At 54.8% G+C, this 17377-nt stretch overlaps 1 protein-coding gene across 4 annotated transcripts in view; it reads right to left on the reverse strand.

Annotated features, from left to right (window-relative positions):
* The window catches only part of DMAP1 (DNA methyltransferase 1 associated protein 1), a 52952-nt gene extending 35575 nt beyond the window's left edge, over nucleotides 1-17377 (reverse strand). The window contains exons 1-4 of one of the 4 annotated variants that reach the window (XM_048861391.2): nucleotides 17251-17377; nucleotides 9996-10105; nucleotides 7344-7435; nucleotides 6047-6242 (exon numbers count right to left, since the gene is read on the reverse strand). In XM_048861391.2, coding sequence (XP_048717348.2) covers nucleotides 6047-6242; nucleotides 7344-7435; nucleotides 9996-10097 — 390 coding nt within the window. In that variant the 5' untranslated portion in view covers nucleotides 10098-10105; nucleotides 17251-17377. Of the gene's footprint in view, nucleotides 1-6046; nucleotides 6243-7343; nucleotides 7436-9995; nucleotides 10106-11144; nucleotides 11167-11249; nucleotides 11522-16049; nucleotides 16160-17250 lie in introns of those variants that run through there. The other 3 variants (XM_048861393.2, XM_075131895.1, XM_075131896.1) reach the window with 3 other exon arrangements.

Consider the following 17377-nt stretch of genomic DNA (forward strand, 5'->3'; position numbering starts at 1 on the left):
CCAGGAGGAAAGCAGTCATTCTGTCTTCAGAGCAGGGTTTGAATAGTGTGCTGTGAGTAAGGCATGGGGCGACACAATGAACAGCTGCTCAGGAAGTGAGCCTCATTCACCCTGATCCTATGGGTCCTATGGAAAAAACGAGTATGTGATCGTGTCACTAATGACTATCGTAAGCACATGAGCAAGGGGGCCGAATTAAGGTTGCCTTAATTCTGGCATTTCCTAGCTCTTCTGTGCTTGACTTTGCAACCTTAATAATGTTCTTTTAACACTTTTTTGTGGGCTTTACATATATTTACATAAAAACACTAGCCACTGAACCACAGTCATGTCTGACACAGAAGACAGCAGCTATTTATAACAAAGCATAGCAACATTTCAAATGGACAGCTTGGAACTAACACCAGCTACGCACCCTAGGACAGGAAGCAAAGTAAACTGCACTTAGTGCTCCGCGTTTTCCACTTTTACCGATAAATTATCAGGTTTAATTAATGGAGTTCAATTTTTACTGATTTACATCCATTTATCAATTCACTCAATTTTTTTGGATTTTTGATTTAGTCCTAAATGGAGCACAGGATCAGGTCCAAGAGGAGAATAGAGCTGGACCGCTTGGTAACCGTGACCATAATGTAATGAAATTTAACATCCCCGCTGTGAGGGGAAAGCCTCACAGCGGCCCAACACTGTAGCATTTAATTGCAGAAAGGGGAGCTACACAAAAAAAAGAAGGCAGCTAAAAAGAAATTAAAAGGTACGGCGCCAAACGTCGAAATCCCGGCAAGCTGCATGGAAACTTTTTAAAGACACCATAATAGAGGCTCTACTTAGATGTATACCCCAAATTACAAAACATAGTAAGAGAACCAAAAAAGCACCACCGTGGCTAAACAACAAAGTGAAAGAAGCAGTGAGAGACAAATAGGCATGCTTTCAAAAGTGGAAGTTAAATCCTAGTGAGGAAAATAGAAAGGAGCATAAACTCTGGCAAATTAAGTATATAACTAGGAAGGGCAAAAAAGAATTTGAAGAACAGCTCGCCAAAGACTCAAAAAGTAATAGCAAAAATATGCGTAAGTGCATCAGAAGCAGGAAGCTGCTAAGCAACCAAAGGGGCCACTGGCTGACTGAGGTGCTAAAGCAGCACTCAAGGACGATAAGGCCATTGCGGAGAAACGAAATGAATTCTTTGCATCGGCCTTCATGGCTGAGGATGTGAGGGAAATTCCCAAATCTGACCCATTCTTTTTAGGTGACAAATCTGAGGAACTGTCCTAAATTGAGGTGTCATTAGAGGAGGTTTTGGAACAAATTGATGAACTAAACAGTAATAAGTTACCAGAGCTAGATGGTATCATCCAAGAGTTCTGAATAAACTTGAATGTGAAACTACAGAGCTACTAATTGTAGTTTGTAACCTATCATTTAAATCAGCTTCTGTACCAAATGCCTGGAGCATAGCTAATGTGACACCAATTTTTAAAAAGGGCTCCAGAGGTGATCCTGGCAATTACAGGCCGGTAAGCCTGACTTCAGTACCGGGCAAACTGGTTGAAACTATAGTAAAGGACAAAATTATCAGACAGATGGATGAACATAATTTGTTGGGGTAGAGTCAACATGGTTTTTGTAAAGGGAAATCATGCCTCACCAATCTGCTAGAATTCTTTGAGGGGGTCAACAAGCATGTGGACAAGGGGGATCCAGTGGACATAGTGTACTTAGACTTTCAAAAAGCCTTTGACAAGGCCCCTCACCAAAGGCTCTTAAGCAAAGTAAGCTGTCACGGGATAAGAGGGAAGGTCCTCTCATGGATTCCTAACTGGTTAAAAGATAGAAAAGAAAGGGTAGAAATAAACGGATGATACAGAATGGAAAGAGGTAAATAGTGGTGTTCCCCAGGGGTCTGTACTGGGCCCAGTCCTATTCAACATATTCATAAATGATCTGGAAAAAGGGGTAAACAGTGAGGTGGCAAAATTTGCAGATGATACAAAACTACTCAAGATAGTTAAGTCCTAGGCAGACTGCGAAGAGCTACAAAAGGATCTCACAAAACTGGGTGACTGAGCAACAAAATGGCAGATGAAATTCAATGTTGATAAATATAAAGTAATGCACATTGGAAAACATAATCCCAACTATACATATAAAATGATGGGGTCTAAATTAGCTGTTACCACTCAAGAAAGAGATCTTGGGACTGGGAGTCATTGTGGAGAGTTCTCTGAAAACATCCACTCAATGTGCAGCAGTCGTCAAAAAAGGGAACAGAATGTTGGGAATCATTAAGAAAGGGACAGATAATAAGACAGAAAATATCATATTGCCTCTATATCAATCCATGGTTCGCCCACAGCTTGAATACTGCGTGCGGATGTGGTCGGCCCATCTCTAAAAAGATCTATTGGACTTGGAAAACGTTCAAAAAAGGGCAACAAAAATGATTAGGGTTATGGAATGGCTGCCGTATGAGGAGAGATTAATAAGACTGGGACTTTTCAGTTTGGAAAAGAGACGACTAAGGTGGGATATGATAGAGATCTATAAAATCATGACGGATGTGGAGAAAGTAAATACGTATTATTTACTCCTTCTCATAACACAAGAACTAGGGGTCACCAAATAAAATGAATAGGCAGCAGATTTAAAACAAACAAAAGGAAGTATTTTTTCACAGAACGTACAGTCAACCTGTGCAACTCTTTGCCAGAGGATGATGTGAAGGCCAAGACTACTACAGTGTTCAAAAAAGAACTAGATAAGTTCATGGAGGATAGGTCCATCAATGGCTATTAGCCAGGATGAGGGGGATGGTGTCCCTAGCCTCTGTTTGCCAGAAGCTGGGAATGGGCAACAGGGGATGGATCACTCGATGATTCCCTGTTCTGTTCATTCCCTCTGGGGCACCTGGCATTGGCCACTGTCAGCAGACAGGATACTGGGCTAGATGGACCTTTGACCTGACCCAGTCTGGCCATTCTTATGAGTACTTATTTTTGTTAAACACTAACACTTTACGCGATGGTTGTGTGCTGCGGCTCTGAGAATGAAGCAGTTCCGCAGTGTACAACCCAGAACACACACACACGGTGGAGGTCGGAAAAATCAAGCAATGTTAATATAGCACTATGATTGGCTCACAAAGAGATGCTGCCTGCCTGTCCGTTTAGTGCGGTGCTGAATTTAAACAATCAATCCTCCACAGGTAAAGATAAGGTAAAAAGGCAAACATGGAGCAAAAACCACAAATCTATGCCCGAATACCAACAGGAAAGCAGTGCTTAGAACTTTCCAAGGAAAGTAAAGACAGGCGCAAAGAGGATGCATTGTGCTGCAAATATTGCAGCACTGAGGTCAGTGGTCATGCTGACAGGATAAAGGAGCATGTCAAAGTCAAAAGCAAGCAACACAAGAAGCTTAAAGAAGAAAGCGAGCTTCAGGACAAACAGTAAATATCAGGGGCTTTCACCAGGGCTTTAACAAAAGGGAGGACACAGCACGATTGTGTCAATGAATCTGTACGTGCTCTTTGTTTCACCCAACGACCGCTGTTAATTGCAGAGGAGCCTATTGATGACTTTATACGACAATCCTGTCCAGCTACAAAACCCTTCCTAACGCAGACAACCTCACTCGTAAGTATCTGAAAGAAAACGGAAACGCGGTAGCACCTAAACCGATGGAACGACTTGATGGAAATGTGCTGCCTAGTCTGATTTTTGACAAGTCTCCTTGATGCTTTGGACCATCCGATTCTTTGGCTTTTTGTTTTCAGGTTTTGATTTCAAAGCGAATAAACCCGCATTGTTTTGTGCCGACGTGACATTCATCCCCTCTGCTGACAGCCGTTTTGTCGATGCAGCAATAACTGGCATGTTTGAGATGCACCAACTAACTTGGGAAAACGTGGCCACAACTAACGCAGATCCTGCTTCCTGCATAGCTAAGCTGGCACAGAGATTAAACTCCATCAGAAACCAGAGCTGCTATGTATTACCTGTCTTCTCATCTGATTAACATTGCGCCGTCAGCAGCAACTGCTACGGAGGAAATGAAAGACGTGAAATCTTGCATCTCTGGATTTGGGGCCGTTTTCAAGCATGCGAACAGGCTGAAGGCTGTGTTTTACACAGTGTGAGACGAGCGCAAAGCCGACTGCTGTTTACCCACCATGGTTGGGCCACATCAGTAGATGAGCTTGTACTTCACTGCCTGCTGTGTAAATCATGTGTAGAGTGTGCCACTACATCTCCTAGATCAGCCCAAGTTTGTTGGTTCTAAAGAAAAACTCTGAAGAGACGGGCAGATAACCAGGGTGACTGTGAGATTCTGCGCACCAGGGTAATGGTCGCTGTTGAAAACTTGCAATCACTGTGCGACACACAGAAAACACCGGAGTTTTCTCTGACTACTGCCAACACGTTTGCCAATACAGACGTTTACCGGATCATGCTAACCAAAGTCTCAATTGAATTAAGCACAAAAGCTGAAGGAGAAAGATACAGCGAGAAAACACAGCTGTTTCTAGAAATCCTTCTGACCCCGGAACATGAAAAAACAAAAAATTATTTAAAACCTTCGACACAACACCCAGGGAGAAATGGGAGATGACCGTGGCCCGTAATCTGAACCTCAAAGTGTTTGGTGCCAAAGGTTCTTTTTGCAATGTCATTCAGGTGTTGCACCCCCTTCCTCCAGGTGAATTTTACAGCAGACTATGATTGTTATGCCAGATTTCAGAGGAACAGCCGTGTTAGTCTGTATTCGCAAAAAGAAAAGGAGTACTTGTGGCACCTTAGAGACTAACCAATTTATTTGAGCATGAGCTTTCGTGAGCTACAGCTCACTTCATCAGATGTATACCGTGGAAACTTGCAGTTTCCACGGTATACATCTGATGAAGTGAGCTGTAGCTCACGAAAGCTCATGCTCAAATAAATTGGTTAGTCTCTAAGGTGCCACAAGTACTCCTTTTCTTGTTATGCCAGAGTGTTTCAACCATTTACCACTAAAGAGGAAATTTTAAATCTGAAAGGGGAATTTACTACTCACATGAACTTGCCCACCCCTGACAACCCAAAACTGGATGTGCTGGCTTTGTGGAACAGTCATCCAGACACACTTCCCAAAGTCACCAAAGTGGCATGGAGGGAGTGCACCCCCTGGTTCTACCGATGCAGAGTGCTTATTTTCAAAGTGGGACTACCTCCAAGACAGCAAGAGGCTCAACATGAGTGAGGAGACTTTTGAAGACCATTACCTGAGCGTACACAAACCAGGATTTCTGGACAAGCTACTAGGTCTGAGAGACAAAATACACCTTTAAACATTTTAAAAAAAAAAATCTTAAATTATAGTCGTAAAATGTGGATATTATAAAAGTCCCCCCCGATTTTTTTATTTGTAACCCAATTTCATCCCAGTTTTAATGTTTGGAAAATAAATACTGAAAAGTTCCCAGATATTTGTAAAAAAATAAAATAAAAATAAAAACTGAAAACACGGAACACTAACTGTACCACACCCAATGAAAACCCCAGTGGAAACTTCAGGTAGGTGGAACGTAATTATTTGTGTTGGAATTTGGCAAGGAAACTGCAGCCAACACCCAAAATTTGCCACGTGATCCAGGGTGACAAGGGTAAAGACCTTATCTTTAAGTATCATTCAAGACATGAGCCCTCTTGCTACACAGCAGCCCCGAGATCCATGATGGGGCTCTGAGCCAGTGCTGACGCAGAGGGAACAACGCTGCCCCCTACTGAATCACCCACAGCACTCCCTGGAGCACCAAGGCTGTACTGCCAAGCTCTGATCCCATTCCAAACCCACTGAGCTCGAAGGATCAGGTGAGACTGCAGCCTGAGGTCACAGGCCAGACTGCAATTGAAAATGCTACTGCCCAATATAGCGCGAGTCCCTTTGTGGAAGGAAGGGGCTTCTCAGGCTCTCATCTGAGACACTGTGCAGAGGGTAGCTCCCTGCTGCGTAATGACAGCCAGCCTGTCCACTTCCCCCATCCCCACATGCTCCCACTTACTTTATTGAACCTGGCGAAGGGGTAATCCTTTCCCTCCTCTGCGGCCCTCCTCCAGTGGTAGAACATGGCCCCGTCTTTCCTCGCGGGGTTGGTGAAAGGCATCCACTTCCAGGGCCGCACTTTCTTGGAGCCCAGCTTCGCCTTGACTGTGCGGTAGCCCTGCGTCGTGTCGCTGGGCAGCAGAGGAGGCGCATCCCTGCAGAGGAGAGAAGGCCCAGCTGAGAGAAGCGGCAGTCCGCACTGCACTCCTCTGGAGAGTCTTTGCCATGGATCCTGGCAACGCGGTAGGTAGTGCAGGAGACCTGGGTTCAAGCCCCATTCCTGGTTTTGCACCCCCCAGAACGCAGACACCACATAGCTCCGGGGTGACATTCTGGCTTTGGGTCACGCAACAGCATCCACCCCACAATCGCCCTGAATCAACTCAAGCTCACCACTGAGAGCTCCAAAGGGGAGTCAAAGCAACCATGGTATAAAGAGTGATGAGGGTGCAGAGCCTGCTAGCAAGGTGAGATTCATTGTGTGTCAATGGAAAGTCACATGCCTGGACCTGGAGATGGAACAAACAGCATGAAGGCGTTTGAAAGGAAGAGCTGTCTGGAAAGCAGACAGTGCTAGAGACCTCTGGGCCGATAGCACAGTCCATAGCAAATGCCATATTTGGGGTTAGGAAGGAATTTTCCCCCTGGTCACACTGGAAGAAACCCTGAGGGGGTTTCGCCTTCCTCTGCAGCATGGGGCATGGGTCACTTACAGGTTTAAACGAGTGTAAATGGGGGATTCTCCATAAACTTGAAGTCTTTAGATCATGAATTGAGGATGTCAGTAACTTAGCCAAAAGTTAAGGGTCTGTTACAGGGTGAGGTTCTGTGCAGTGAGCAATGTGCAGGAGGTCAGGCTAGATCATGATGGTCCCTTCTGATCTTAAAGTCTATGAGGTTGCAGCATAACACTTGCGGAAACAAAAGCTGGTGTTGCTCCCGGTGGCACACACAGGGGAATTAGATACAAAAGGGCATATATGCTGCCCCAGGTGATGTAGCTCTGGAGTGACTGCACTTTTCTCATCACATGCACAGAGCAGAGCCTCCCCATTCTGGAATGAGAAAGAAAATATAAACAAGAGAAACAAAAATGATAAAAAGCCTGGAGGAGATGAGACTGAAGGTGCTAAATTTTAGGGGCTGGATTGTCAAAGATTCCAAGTGTGACTAGGCCAGGCACTGACAGACTGGAGCCATTGGTGGGTGCCAGTTCTCCCATGAAACTGTGCAGAACACTAACCAGAGACACTTACTTTTTATCGGAGTAGAGAAGCGCATAAACCTCTCGGTGCATCCCCTCCGGCCTCTTAAATGTCAGCGTCTCAGATGATTTCTTGGATTTTTTCTGAAACAGAAGATTTTGGTTATAGATTGAGAGTTTAAGGCAGAAGAGACCATTAGATCACACAGACTGACTTCTTCTATATATCACCGGCTATTATATTTCACCCAGTTATCCCTGTATGGAGCCCAATAACTTGTGTTTGGCTTTCAGAAAGGTATCCCGTCTTGATCTGAAAGCATCAGGAGATGGGAAATCCACCACTTCCCTTGGTAGTTTGTTCCAGTGGTTTAATCACGCTCACTGTTAAAAACGTGTGCCTTACTTCTCACTGACTTTGTCTGGCTTCCACTTCCAGCCATTGGTCCTTGTTCTGCCTTTCTCTGCTAGATTAAAGAGCCTTTTACTATCTGGAATTTTCTCCCCAGGAAGGTGCTTATACACTGTAATCATGTCACCTCTCAGTCTTCTTCTTCATAAACTAAACAGACTGAACTCTTAAAGTCTCTCACAGTAAGGCATTTTCTCCAGCCCTCAAATAATTTTTGTTGCTTTTTTCTGCACCCTCTCCAGTTTTTCAACATCTTTTTCAAAATGTGGACACTAGAACTGGATCCAGTATTCCCGTATCGATCTCACCACTGCCATCTACAGAGATAAAGTCACCTCCCTACTCCTCCAGCTAGCACTTTTTGAATATTGGGACATTAGAGCTCTTCTACTCTTCTGGCGTTATCCCAGTATTCCAAGAGTTATAAAAATGAACATGAGTGAGCGAGAGATCTCCTCAAGACAACTCTTTTAGGACTCTTGGTTGCAAAATATCCAGGCGTCTTGATTTTTAAGTATATATTTCTAGGAGATATTGTTTAACACCCTCCTTAGTTACTAAGGTACTGGAAACTACTTCATTGTCATGCATCTTTCCAAACACAGAACAGAAATATTTATTGGACACGTCTACCTTTTCTGCATCATTAACAGTTTTACATCTCCACCTAGTAATGGGCCTATACCATTCTTGGAATTTCTTTTGTTACTAATATACTTTAAAAACTCTTTATTTTCCTTAGCCCTGCCAGCTGTGGAGTGTTGCTTCCCCACGACTGCTGCCTTCACTCTGTCATGGAGCTAGGACGGGATTTTAATCAGTTGTCCTCTTTCTTGATTGTGGCTTTTTGGCCATCTAATATACTTCTTTTAAAACTCCCAATTTTCATTTAAATTTTTCTGTCTACATATTTCCTCTGAATCAATTTTTCTCATATTTTTCCTCAGCTTTGGGAAATTAACCCTTTGGAAGCACCAAGTGTACGCATTACTGGTTGGTGCTGTCCTCTATTTGCTCATATTGAATGTAATCATGTCATGATCACTGGTCCCTAGGCAAACACCAACGTCCATCTTTATTCATCTTTGTCTGTCACAATGATGTCTAACAGAGTCACCTCAAGTTACTTTTGCATCAGAAAATGATCATCTGGAATTTTTGGAAAAACTAGTGGTGTTTTACTACTGGCTGCATAAGAACTCTAAAGCGTGTCTCCCAAACTGAAGTCCCCCATAACACTATTTATCTTTCCACACATTACAGACGGGCGTTTAAGGAGTAACTCATCCTGGTCTCTGGTTTCCACTGGTCCACAGATCCACACCAATACACTGTCCCTGGCTTTGTTAGTTAGCACAGTGATCCTTATCAATAACTTTCAAACCAGTAATGGCGTCTTTAAGGCAGAGTGCCACCCCACAACTCTTTTATCCACTCTGTCCTTCATGCACAGGTCATAGCTAGTGATTTTAACACTCCAATCATGCACAGTCTCTCACCAGTTTTCAGTACTACCAGTTATACTAGTCTTTGCACTGATGACAAGGCAGCCCCAGGGAGCTGCACTTCTGTGTGGAGACAGACATTTCAATGGAGAGGAAACGGTGGCTGGGGAGTGCTTTGAGTGTGATGGCATTCTATTATTATATAGTTTCATCTCAAATTGCGCAGTCTGGGACCTATGCTACAGTCTTGGTTCTCTTGGATCTGGAGTTCCTGTCCATCTCTCAGGTTTATATTGTCCCATCCCCATAGCATCTAAGCACAACAATGCCCCTGTGAAGTATGGAAGAAATATTATACTCATTTAACAGGTGGAAAACTGGGGTACAGCGCAAATACAGATAAGGCCTAAATGACTTGCCCGAGGTCACACACAGATCCTGTGGTCAAGACAGAGACATAGTTCGGGGTCTCCCAAGTCCCATTTTCAACGCCTTAACCTCAAAGCCATCCCTTCTTGAGTTTGCCAGACATTTGGCATTTGACTGTTTAGATTTCTGACAAAATGTTTGGATTCTGTGAACACAACCCTCCAGAAAACAAGGAGATGGGTAACTGAAGATACAGGGAAGCCAGGAAATGGACGTACGTGTAAGATGCCATATACTCCATGGAAATGCCCCAAGTCAACAACTATAATAGTAAGAAATATTTGTTTTCCTCCAGTCTCTTTCAGCTATAGTCATTTGAGATGACACTTGTGAGAACAGTAGGTAAAAAGTTTTCAGACACAAGTGTGATTTTCAAGTTGGTGTCTAGGGCAAAGATTTCAGGCCCATAACCCGGTACCTTATCAGAATTGATGATGTCCTTCTTATTGATGGTTCCCGTGTTCTCTGACTCCACACCCCCCAGCTCCAGAATATCCCGCACATCTGCGCCCGTCGCCATCTTGCTCTCTGGGGGCAGAAACACAGCTGTCAAAACAAGAGCCCTATGAACAGGCATCCACAGGGCATACATGCAGATTGTCCTCTGAAAAATGAACCACTTTGCTCATCCCTCTCCAGTGTCCAGCAGCCCTTGCCCGTCCTCCCCACAGGGCAAACAGACCAAGTCATTCATCCTCGTTCAGCAGACATTTTATTTGATTCTAAAATGGACTTTGTTCTTCAAATGCTTAGCAATAGAAAATGAGGGGTACCAGTGAGGGGTACCTGTTCCTGGAAGAGAACAGAGACATCACCATACTGGCTCACACCAAGGTATTTCTAGCCCAATAACCTGTCTCTAAAAATGGCCAGCACTAGATGCTTCAGATATCTTTAAAATGGCCAAATTATTTTGACACGGAGGACAGAGGTCAAGTCTAAAACTACTGACAAGCTGAGGGAAAAAATGACTTTTCCAACGTAAAATAATGCAAAATTTACCAAATATTTTCAACTTTATATGTACTGCACCAACAGAGATGCAGCCACCTCTGGGGTGGCACCCACTGTCACACAATGAAGAAGGGGACATTTCTAGCCAAATGCTCTCTCGCTATCATGACAGTGACCCCACTGGATCTTTAGTGCCCACACAGAGCAGAGAAGACCGGCATTTGTAAGGTCTTATCCAAAGCTCCACACACAATAAAGTGCCTGGAATTCTACTTATTTATTGTGGATCCAGGGCTGCTGAGATTTGAACCAGTGGTTCCAGGGAGACTAGCCATCTTAAACACGATGGTTAAATTGCTAAAACATCCCAGCCTAGATCTTCATCTCCTAAGAGTATAAAAGATTCCTGCGGATGACTGCTCATCCGTTCACCCAGCCAGCTGAGAGAGGACGACTTTTATTAGAGCACATTCCTCACAGTCACCAGTACGGCTGTGCTACTTTCCCATGGGCTCAGTAAAAAGAAACTTTTAAAAGAAGGAAAATCCTGGAAAGTGAGAAGCTACCGCTTGCCCAAATGGGATGGGGTGTGACAATCAGTCCTGTTACCTGCCTGGATCCCAGACTTCCACTCTGTACAGACCCCCTCCCACTGCAAAGGCTGCTAGTGTTGGCTTCTCTTTGGGATTTACCAACAGGAGAAAATGCAAAATGACACCTCAGTCAGAGCCTAGGGCTAAAACTGGCTGGGATTTCTTAGGGTGCTGAGATGGTGATTAAGGCCCATTGGGTCCTGATGGATCCATTTTCAAATCACGATGGGATGTTTTTCTAACAGATCTGCTCCAGGAATTCTTGGGGGCAGCTCTCTGGCCCGTGCTACACAGGGGTCAGACGTGATGATCAGAATGGTCCTTTCTGGCCTTGCATCTGTGATCTCTCAGGGCACCCACCTGGATACAGATTCCCCAGGGCCCAATATTCCCTGCCCCACCTCAGGAGCAAACTCCCTCAATCCCTGCCCAGAGACCCTATGTCCAACCCTACCCCCCAGGACTCCGACCCCAACTTCAGACCTCCCCCCAGCCCTTCCCCCAGGACCCAACCCCATCCCCAGCCCTTTTCCCCAGGACCCTGACCCCATCCTCAGACCCCCCCCAGCCATTCCCCCCAGGACCCCGACCCCATCCTCAGACCCCCCCAACTGCACCCCCCAGGACCCCGACCCCAACCTCAGACCCCCCAGCCCTTCCCCCCAGGACCCGACCCCATCCTCAGACCCCCCCAGCCCATCCCCCAGGACCCCGACCCCATCCTCAGACCCCCCCAGCCCACCCCCCAGGACCCGACCCCATCCTCAGACCCCCCAGCCCTTCCCCCAGGACCCGACCCCATCCTCAGACCCCCCCAGCCCTTCCCCCCAGGACCCTGACCCCATCCTCAGACCCCCCCAGCCCACCCCCCAGGACCCGACCCCATCCTCAGACCCCCCAGCCCTTCCCCCCAGGACCCGACCCCATCCTCAGACCCCCCCAGCCCATCCCCCCAGGACCCCGACCCCATCCTCAGACCCCCCCAGCCCACCCCCCAGGACCCGACCCCATTCTCAGACCCCCCAGCCCTTCCCCCCAGGACCCGACCCCATCCTCAGACCCCCCCAGCCCTTCCCCCCAGGACCCCGACCCCATCCTCAGACCCCCCCAGCCCATCCCCCCAGGACCCTGACCCCATCCTCAGACCCCCCCAACCGCACCCCCCAGGACCCCGACCCCATCCTCAGACCCCCCCAGCTCCACCCCCCAGGACCCCGACCCCATCCTCAGACCCCCCCAGCTCCACCCCCCAGGACCCAACCCCATCCTCAGACCCCCCAGCCCTTCCCCCCAGGACCCCGACCCCAACCTCAGACCCCCCAGCCCATCCCCCCAGGACCCGACCCCATCCTCAGACCCCCCCAGCCCATCCCCCCAGGACCCGACCCCATCCTCAGACCCCCCCAGCCCATCCCCCCAGGACCCCGACCCCATCCTCAGACCCCCCCAGCTCCACCCCCCAGGACCCCGACCCCATCCTCAGACCCCCCCAGCTCCACCCCCCAGGACCCAACCCCATCCTCAGACCCCCCAGCCCTTCCCCCCAGGACCCCGACCCCAACCTCAGACCCCCCAGCCCATCCCCCCAGGACCCGACCCCATCCTCAGACCCCCCCAGCCCATCCCCCCAGGACCCGACCCCATCCTCAGACCCCCCCAGCCCATCCCCCCAGGACCCGACCCCATCCTCAGACCCCCCCAGCTCCACCCCCCAGGACCCCGACCCCATCCTCAGACCCCCCCAGCCCATCCCCCCAGGACCCGACCCCATCCTCAGACCCCCCCAGCTCCACCCCCCAGGACCCCGACCCCAACCTCAGACCCCCCCAGCCCCACCCCCCAGGACCCGACCCCATCCTCAGACCCCCCCAGCCCATCCCCCCAGGACCCGACCCCATCCTCAGACCCCCCCAGCCCATCCCCCCAGGACCCCGACCCCATCCTCAGACCCCCCCAGCTCCACCCCCCAGGACCCCGACCCCATCCTCAGACCCCCCCAGCCCATCCCCCCAGGACCCGACCCCATCCTCAGACCCCCCCAGCCCATCCCCCCAGGACCCCGACCCCATCCTCAGACCCCCCCAGCTCCACCCCCCAGGACCCCGACCCCAACCTCAGACCCCCCCAGCCCCACCCCCCAGGACCCGACCCCATCCTCAGACCCCCCCAGCCCATCCCCCCAGGACCCCGACCCCATCCTCAGACCCCCCAGCCCTTCCCCCCAGGACCCCGACCCCATCCTCAGACCCCCCCAGCCCATCCCCCCAGGACCCGACCCCATCCTCAGACCCCCCCAGCCCATCCCCCCAGGACCCCGACCCCATCCTCAGACCCCCCCAACCCATCCCCCCAGGACCCGACCCCATCCTCAGACCCCCCCAGCCCATCCCCCCAGGACCCCAACCCCATCCTCAGACCCCCCCAGCCCCACCCCCCAGGACCCCGACCCCATCCTCAGACCCCCCAGCCCACCCCCCAGGACCCGATCCCATCCTCAGACCCCCCCAGCTCCACCCCCCAGGACCCGACCCCATCCTCAGACCCCCCAGCCCTTCCCCCAGGACCCCGACCCCATCCTCAGACCCCCCCAGCTCCACCCCCCAGGACCCTGACCCCATCCTCAGACCCCCCCAGCCCATCCCCCCAGGACCCGACCCCATCCTCAGACCCCCCAGCCCATCCCCCCAGGACCCGACCCCATCCTCAGACCCCCCAGCCCATCCCCCCAGGACCCGACCCCATCCTCAGACCCCCCCAGCCCATCCCCCCAGGACCCCGACCCCATCCTCAGACCCCCCCAGCCCATCCCCCAGGACCCCGACCCCATCCTCAGACCCCCCCAACCGCACCCCCCAGGACCCCGACCCCATCCTCAGACCCCCCCAGCTCCACCCCCCAGGACCCCGACCCCATCCTCAGACCCCCCCAGCCCATCCCCCCAGGACCCGACCCCATCCTCAGACCCCCCCAGCCCATCCCCCCAGGACCCCGACCCCATCCTCAGACCCCCCCAGCTCCACCCCCCAGGACCCCGACCCCAACCTCAGACCCCCCCAGCCCCACCCCCCAGGACCCGACCCCATCCTCAGACCCCCCCAGCCCATCCCCCCAGGACCCCGACCCCATCCTCAGACCCCCCCAGCCCATCCCCCCAGGACCCGACCCCATCCTCAGACCCCCCCAGCCCATCCCCCCAGGACCCCGACCCCATCCTCAGACCCCCCCAGCCCATCCCCCCAGGACCCGACCCCATCCTCAGACCCCCCCAGCTCCACCCCCCAGGACCCCGACCCCATCCTCAGACCCCCCCAGCTCCACCCCCCAGGACCCTGACCCCATCCTCAGACCCCCCCAAACGCACCCCCCAGGACCCCGACCCCATCCTCAGACCCCCCAGCCCATCCCCCCAGGACCCCGACCCCATCCTCAGACCCCCCCAGCCCATCCCCCCAGGACCCCGACCCCATCCTCAGACCCCCCCAGCCCATCCCCCCAGGACCCCGACCCCATCCTCAGACCCCCCCAGCCCATCCCCCCAGGACCCGACCCCATCCTCAGACCCCCCCAGCCCATCCCCCCAGGACCCCGACCCCATCCTCAGACCCCCCCAGCCCATCCCCCCAGGACCCGACCCCATCCTCAGACCCCCCCAGCTCCACCCCCCAGGACCCCGACCCCATCCTCAGACCCCCCAGCCCTTCCCCCAGGACCCCGACCCCATCCTCAGACCCCCCCAGCTCCACCCCCCAGGACCCTGACCCCATCCTCAGACCCCCCCAAACGCACCCCCCAGGACCCCGACCCCATCCTCAGACCCCCCCAGCCCACCCCCCAGGACCCGACCCCATCCTCAGACCCCCCCAGCTCCACCCCCCAGGACCCTGACCCCATCCTCAGACCCCCCCAAACGCACCCCCCAGGACCCCGACCCCATCCTCAGACCCCCCAGCCCATCCCCCCAGGACCCGACCCCATCCTCAGACCCCCCCAGCTCCACCCCCCAGGACCCGACCCCATCCTCAGACCCCCCCAGCCCACCCCCCAGGACCCGACCCCATCCTCAGACCCCCCCAGCTCCACCCCCCAGGACCCCGACCCCATCCTCAGACCCCCCCAGCCCATCGCCCCAGGACCCCGACCCCATCCTCAGACCCCCCCAGCTCCACCCCCCAGGACCCGACCCCATCCTCAGACCCCCCCAGCTCCACCCCCCAGGACCCGACCCCATCCTCAGACCCCCCCAGCTCCACCCCCCAGGACCCGACCCCATCCTCAGACCCCCCCAGCTCCACCCCCCAGGACCCCGACCCCATCCTCAGACCCCCCCAGCTCCACCCCCCAGGACCCTGACCCCATCCTCAGACCCCCCCAGCCCATCCCCCCAGGACCCCGACCCCATCCTCAGACCCCCCCAGCCCATCCCCCCAGGACCCCGACCCCATCCTCAGACCCCCCCAGCTCCACCCCCCAGGACCCCGACCCCATCCTCAGACCCCCCAGCCCTTCCCCCCAGGACCCGACCCCATCCTCAGACCCCCCCAGCTCCACCCCCCAGGACCCCGACCCCATCCTCAGACCCCCCCAGCCCATCCCCCAGGACCCCGACCCCATCCTCAGACCCCCCCAGCCCATCCCCCAGGACCCCGACCCCATCCTCAGACCCCCCCAGCCCATCCCCCAGGACCCCGACCCCATCCTCAGACCCCCCCAGCTCCACCCCCCAGGACCCCGACCCCATCCTCAGACCCCCCCAGCCCATCCCCCAGGACCCCGACCCCATCCTCAGACCCCCCCAGCCCATCCCCCCAGGACCCCGACCCCATCCTCAGACCCCCCCAGCCCATCCCCCCAGGACCCCGACCCCATCCTCAGACCCCCCCAGCCCATCCCCCAGGACCCGACCCCATCCTCAGACCCCCCCACACCTGGGCCGGTGCTACCCGCGGCAGCGGAGCCGAGGCTGGTGTCACAACGAACCGGGTCCGACCAGAGACACTTCCGGTCTCCGCCGCCACGAAGCGGAAGTGCCCGGACTGTGAGCGGGACGGAACGCGGCGCCCGCCCGCTTCGGAGCATGGGCCGGGGGCGGGGCACGGCGGGGGGGGGCTGTCCCGGGGGCGGGGCACGGCGGGGGGGGCTGTCCCGGGGGCGGAGCACGGCGGGGGGGGCAGTCCCGGGGCGGGAGGGGCAGTCCCGGGGGCGGAGCACGGCGGGGGGGGCAGTCCCGGGGCGGGAGGGGCTGTCCCGGGGGCGGGGCACGGCGGGGGGGGCAGTCCCGGGGCGGGAGGGGCTGTCCCGGGGGCGGGGCACGGCGGGGGGGGCAGTCCCGGGGCGGGAGGGGCTGTCCCGGGGGCGGGGCACGGCGGGGGGGGCAGTCCCGGGGCGGGAGGGGCTGTCCCGGGGGCGGGGCACGGCGGGGGGGGCAGTCCTGGGGGCGGGGCACGGCGGGGGCGGCAGTCCCGGGGCGGGAGGGGCTGTCCCGGGGGCGGGGCACGGCGAGGGGGGCAGTCCCGGGGGCGGGGCACGGCGGGGGCGGCAGTCCCGGGGCGGGAGGGGCTGTCCCGGGGGCGGGGCACGGCGGGGGGGGCAGTCCCGGGGCGGGAGGGGCTGTCCCGGGGGCGGGGCACGGCGGGGGGGGCAGTCCCGGGGCGGGAGGGGCTGTCCCGGGGGCGGGGCACGGCGGGGGGGGCAGTCCCGGGGCGGGGCACGGCGGGGGGGGCAGTCCCGGGGGCGGGGCACGGCGGGGGGGGCAGTCCCGGGGGCGGGGCACGGCGGGGGGGGCAGTCCCGGGGGCGGGGCACGGCGGGGGGGGCAGTCCTGGGGCGGGAGGGGCTGTCCCGGGGGCGGGGCGGGCCGGTCCTGGGGCTGCTGTTGGGGTCACGTTCCCGCCGGGACGGGCTCGACGTTGCGGGGACTCGAGAGCCGGGTCCTGCGAGCTCGGGGCCCGGCCTCAGGCAGGGGCCGGCCCCGCTGCGCCACGGGAGCCCCCCGAGCAGCCGGGCCCCCCACCCCCGCCGCCCTGCAGGAGCCGGGGGGCGCTGGGGTCGCCAGCCGCCCGCCCCCGTCAGGGCTGCAGGCGGTGGCCGAGGCCCGGAGGTGGGAGCCCGGGGCACCCTGGAGACTCACGGATTTATTCGGGCAGGAGATTCCGGGGCAGCAGCGACCGGGTCGTAGCGGGGTCTGGAGCCGGGGTCCGGGCCGCTGGAAGCGCCGCCCCGAGGGGAGCAGCCGCAGCCCTAGCCCTGCGGTGGAG

Source organism: Caretta caretta, chromosome 8 (assembly GCF_965140235.1).
Source record: "Caretta caretta isolate rCarCar2 chromosome 8, rCarCar1.hap1, whole genome shotgun sequence".
In the NCBI taxonomy this organism is placed as follows: Eukaryota; Metazoa; Chordata; order Testudines; family Cheloniidae; genus Caretta; species Caretta caretta.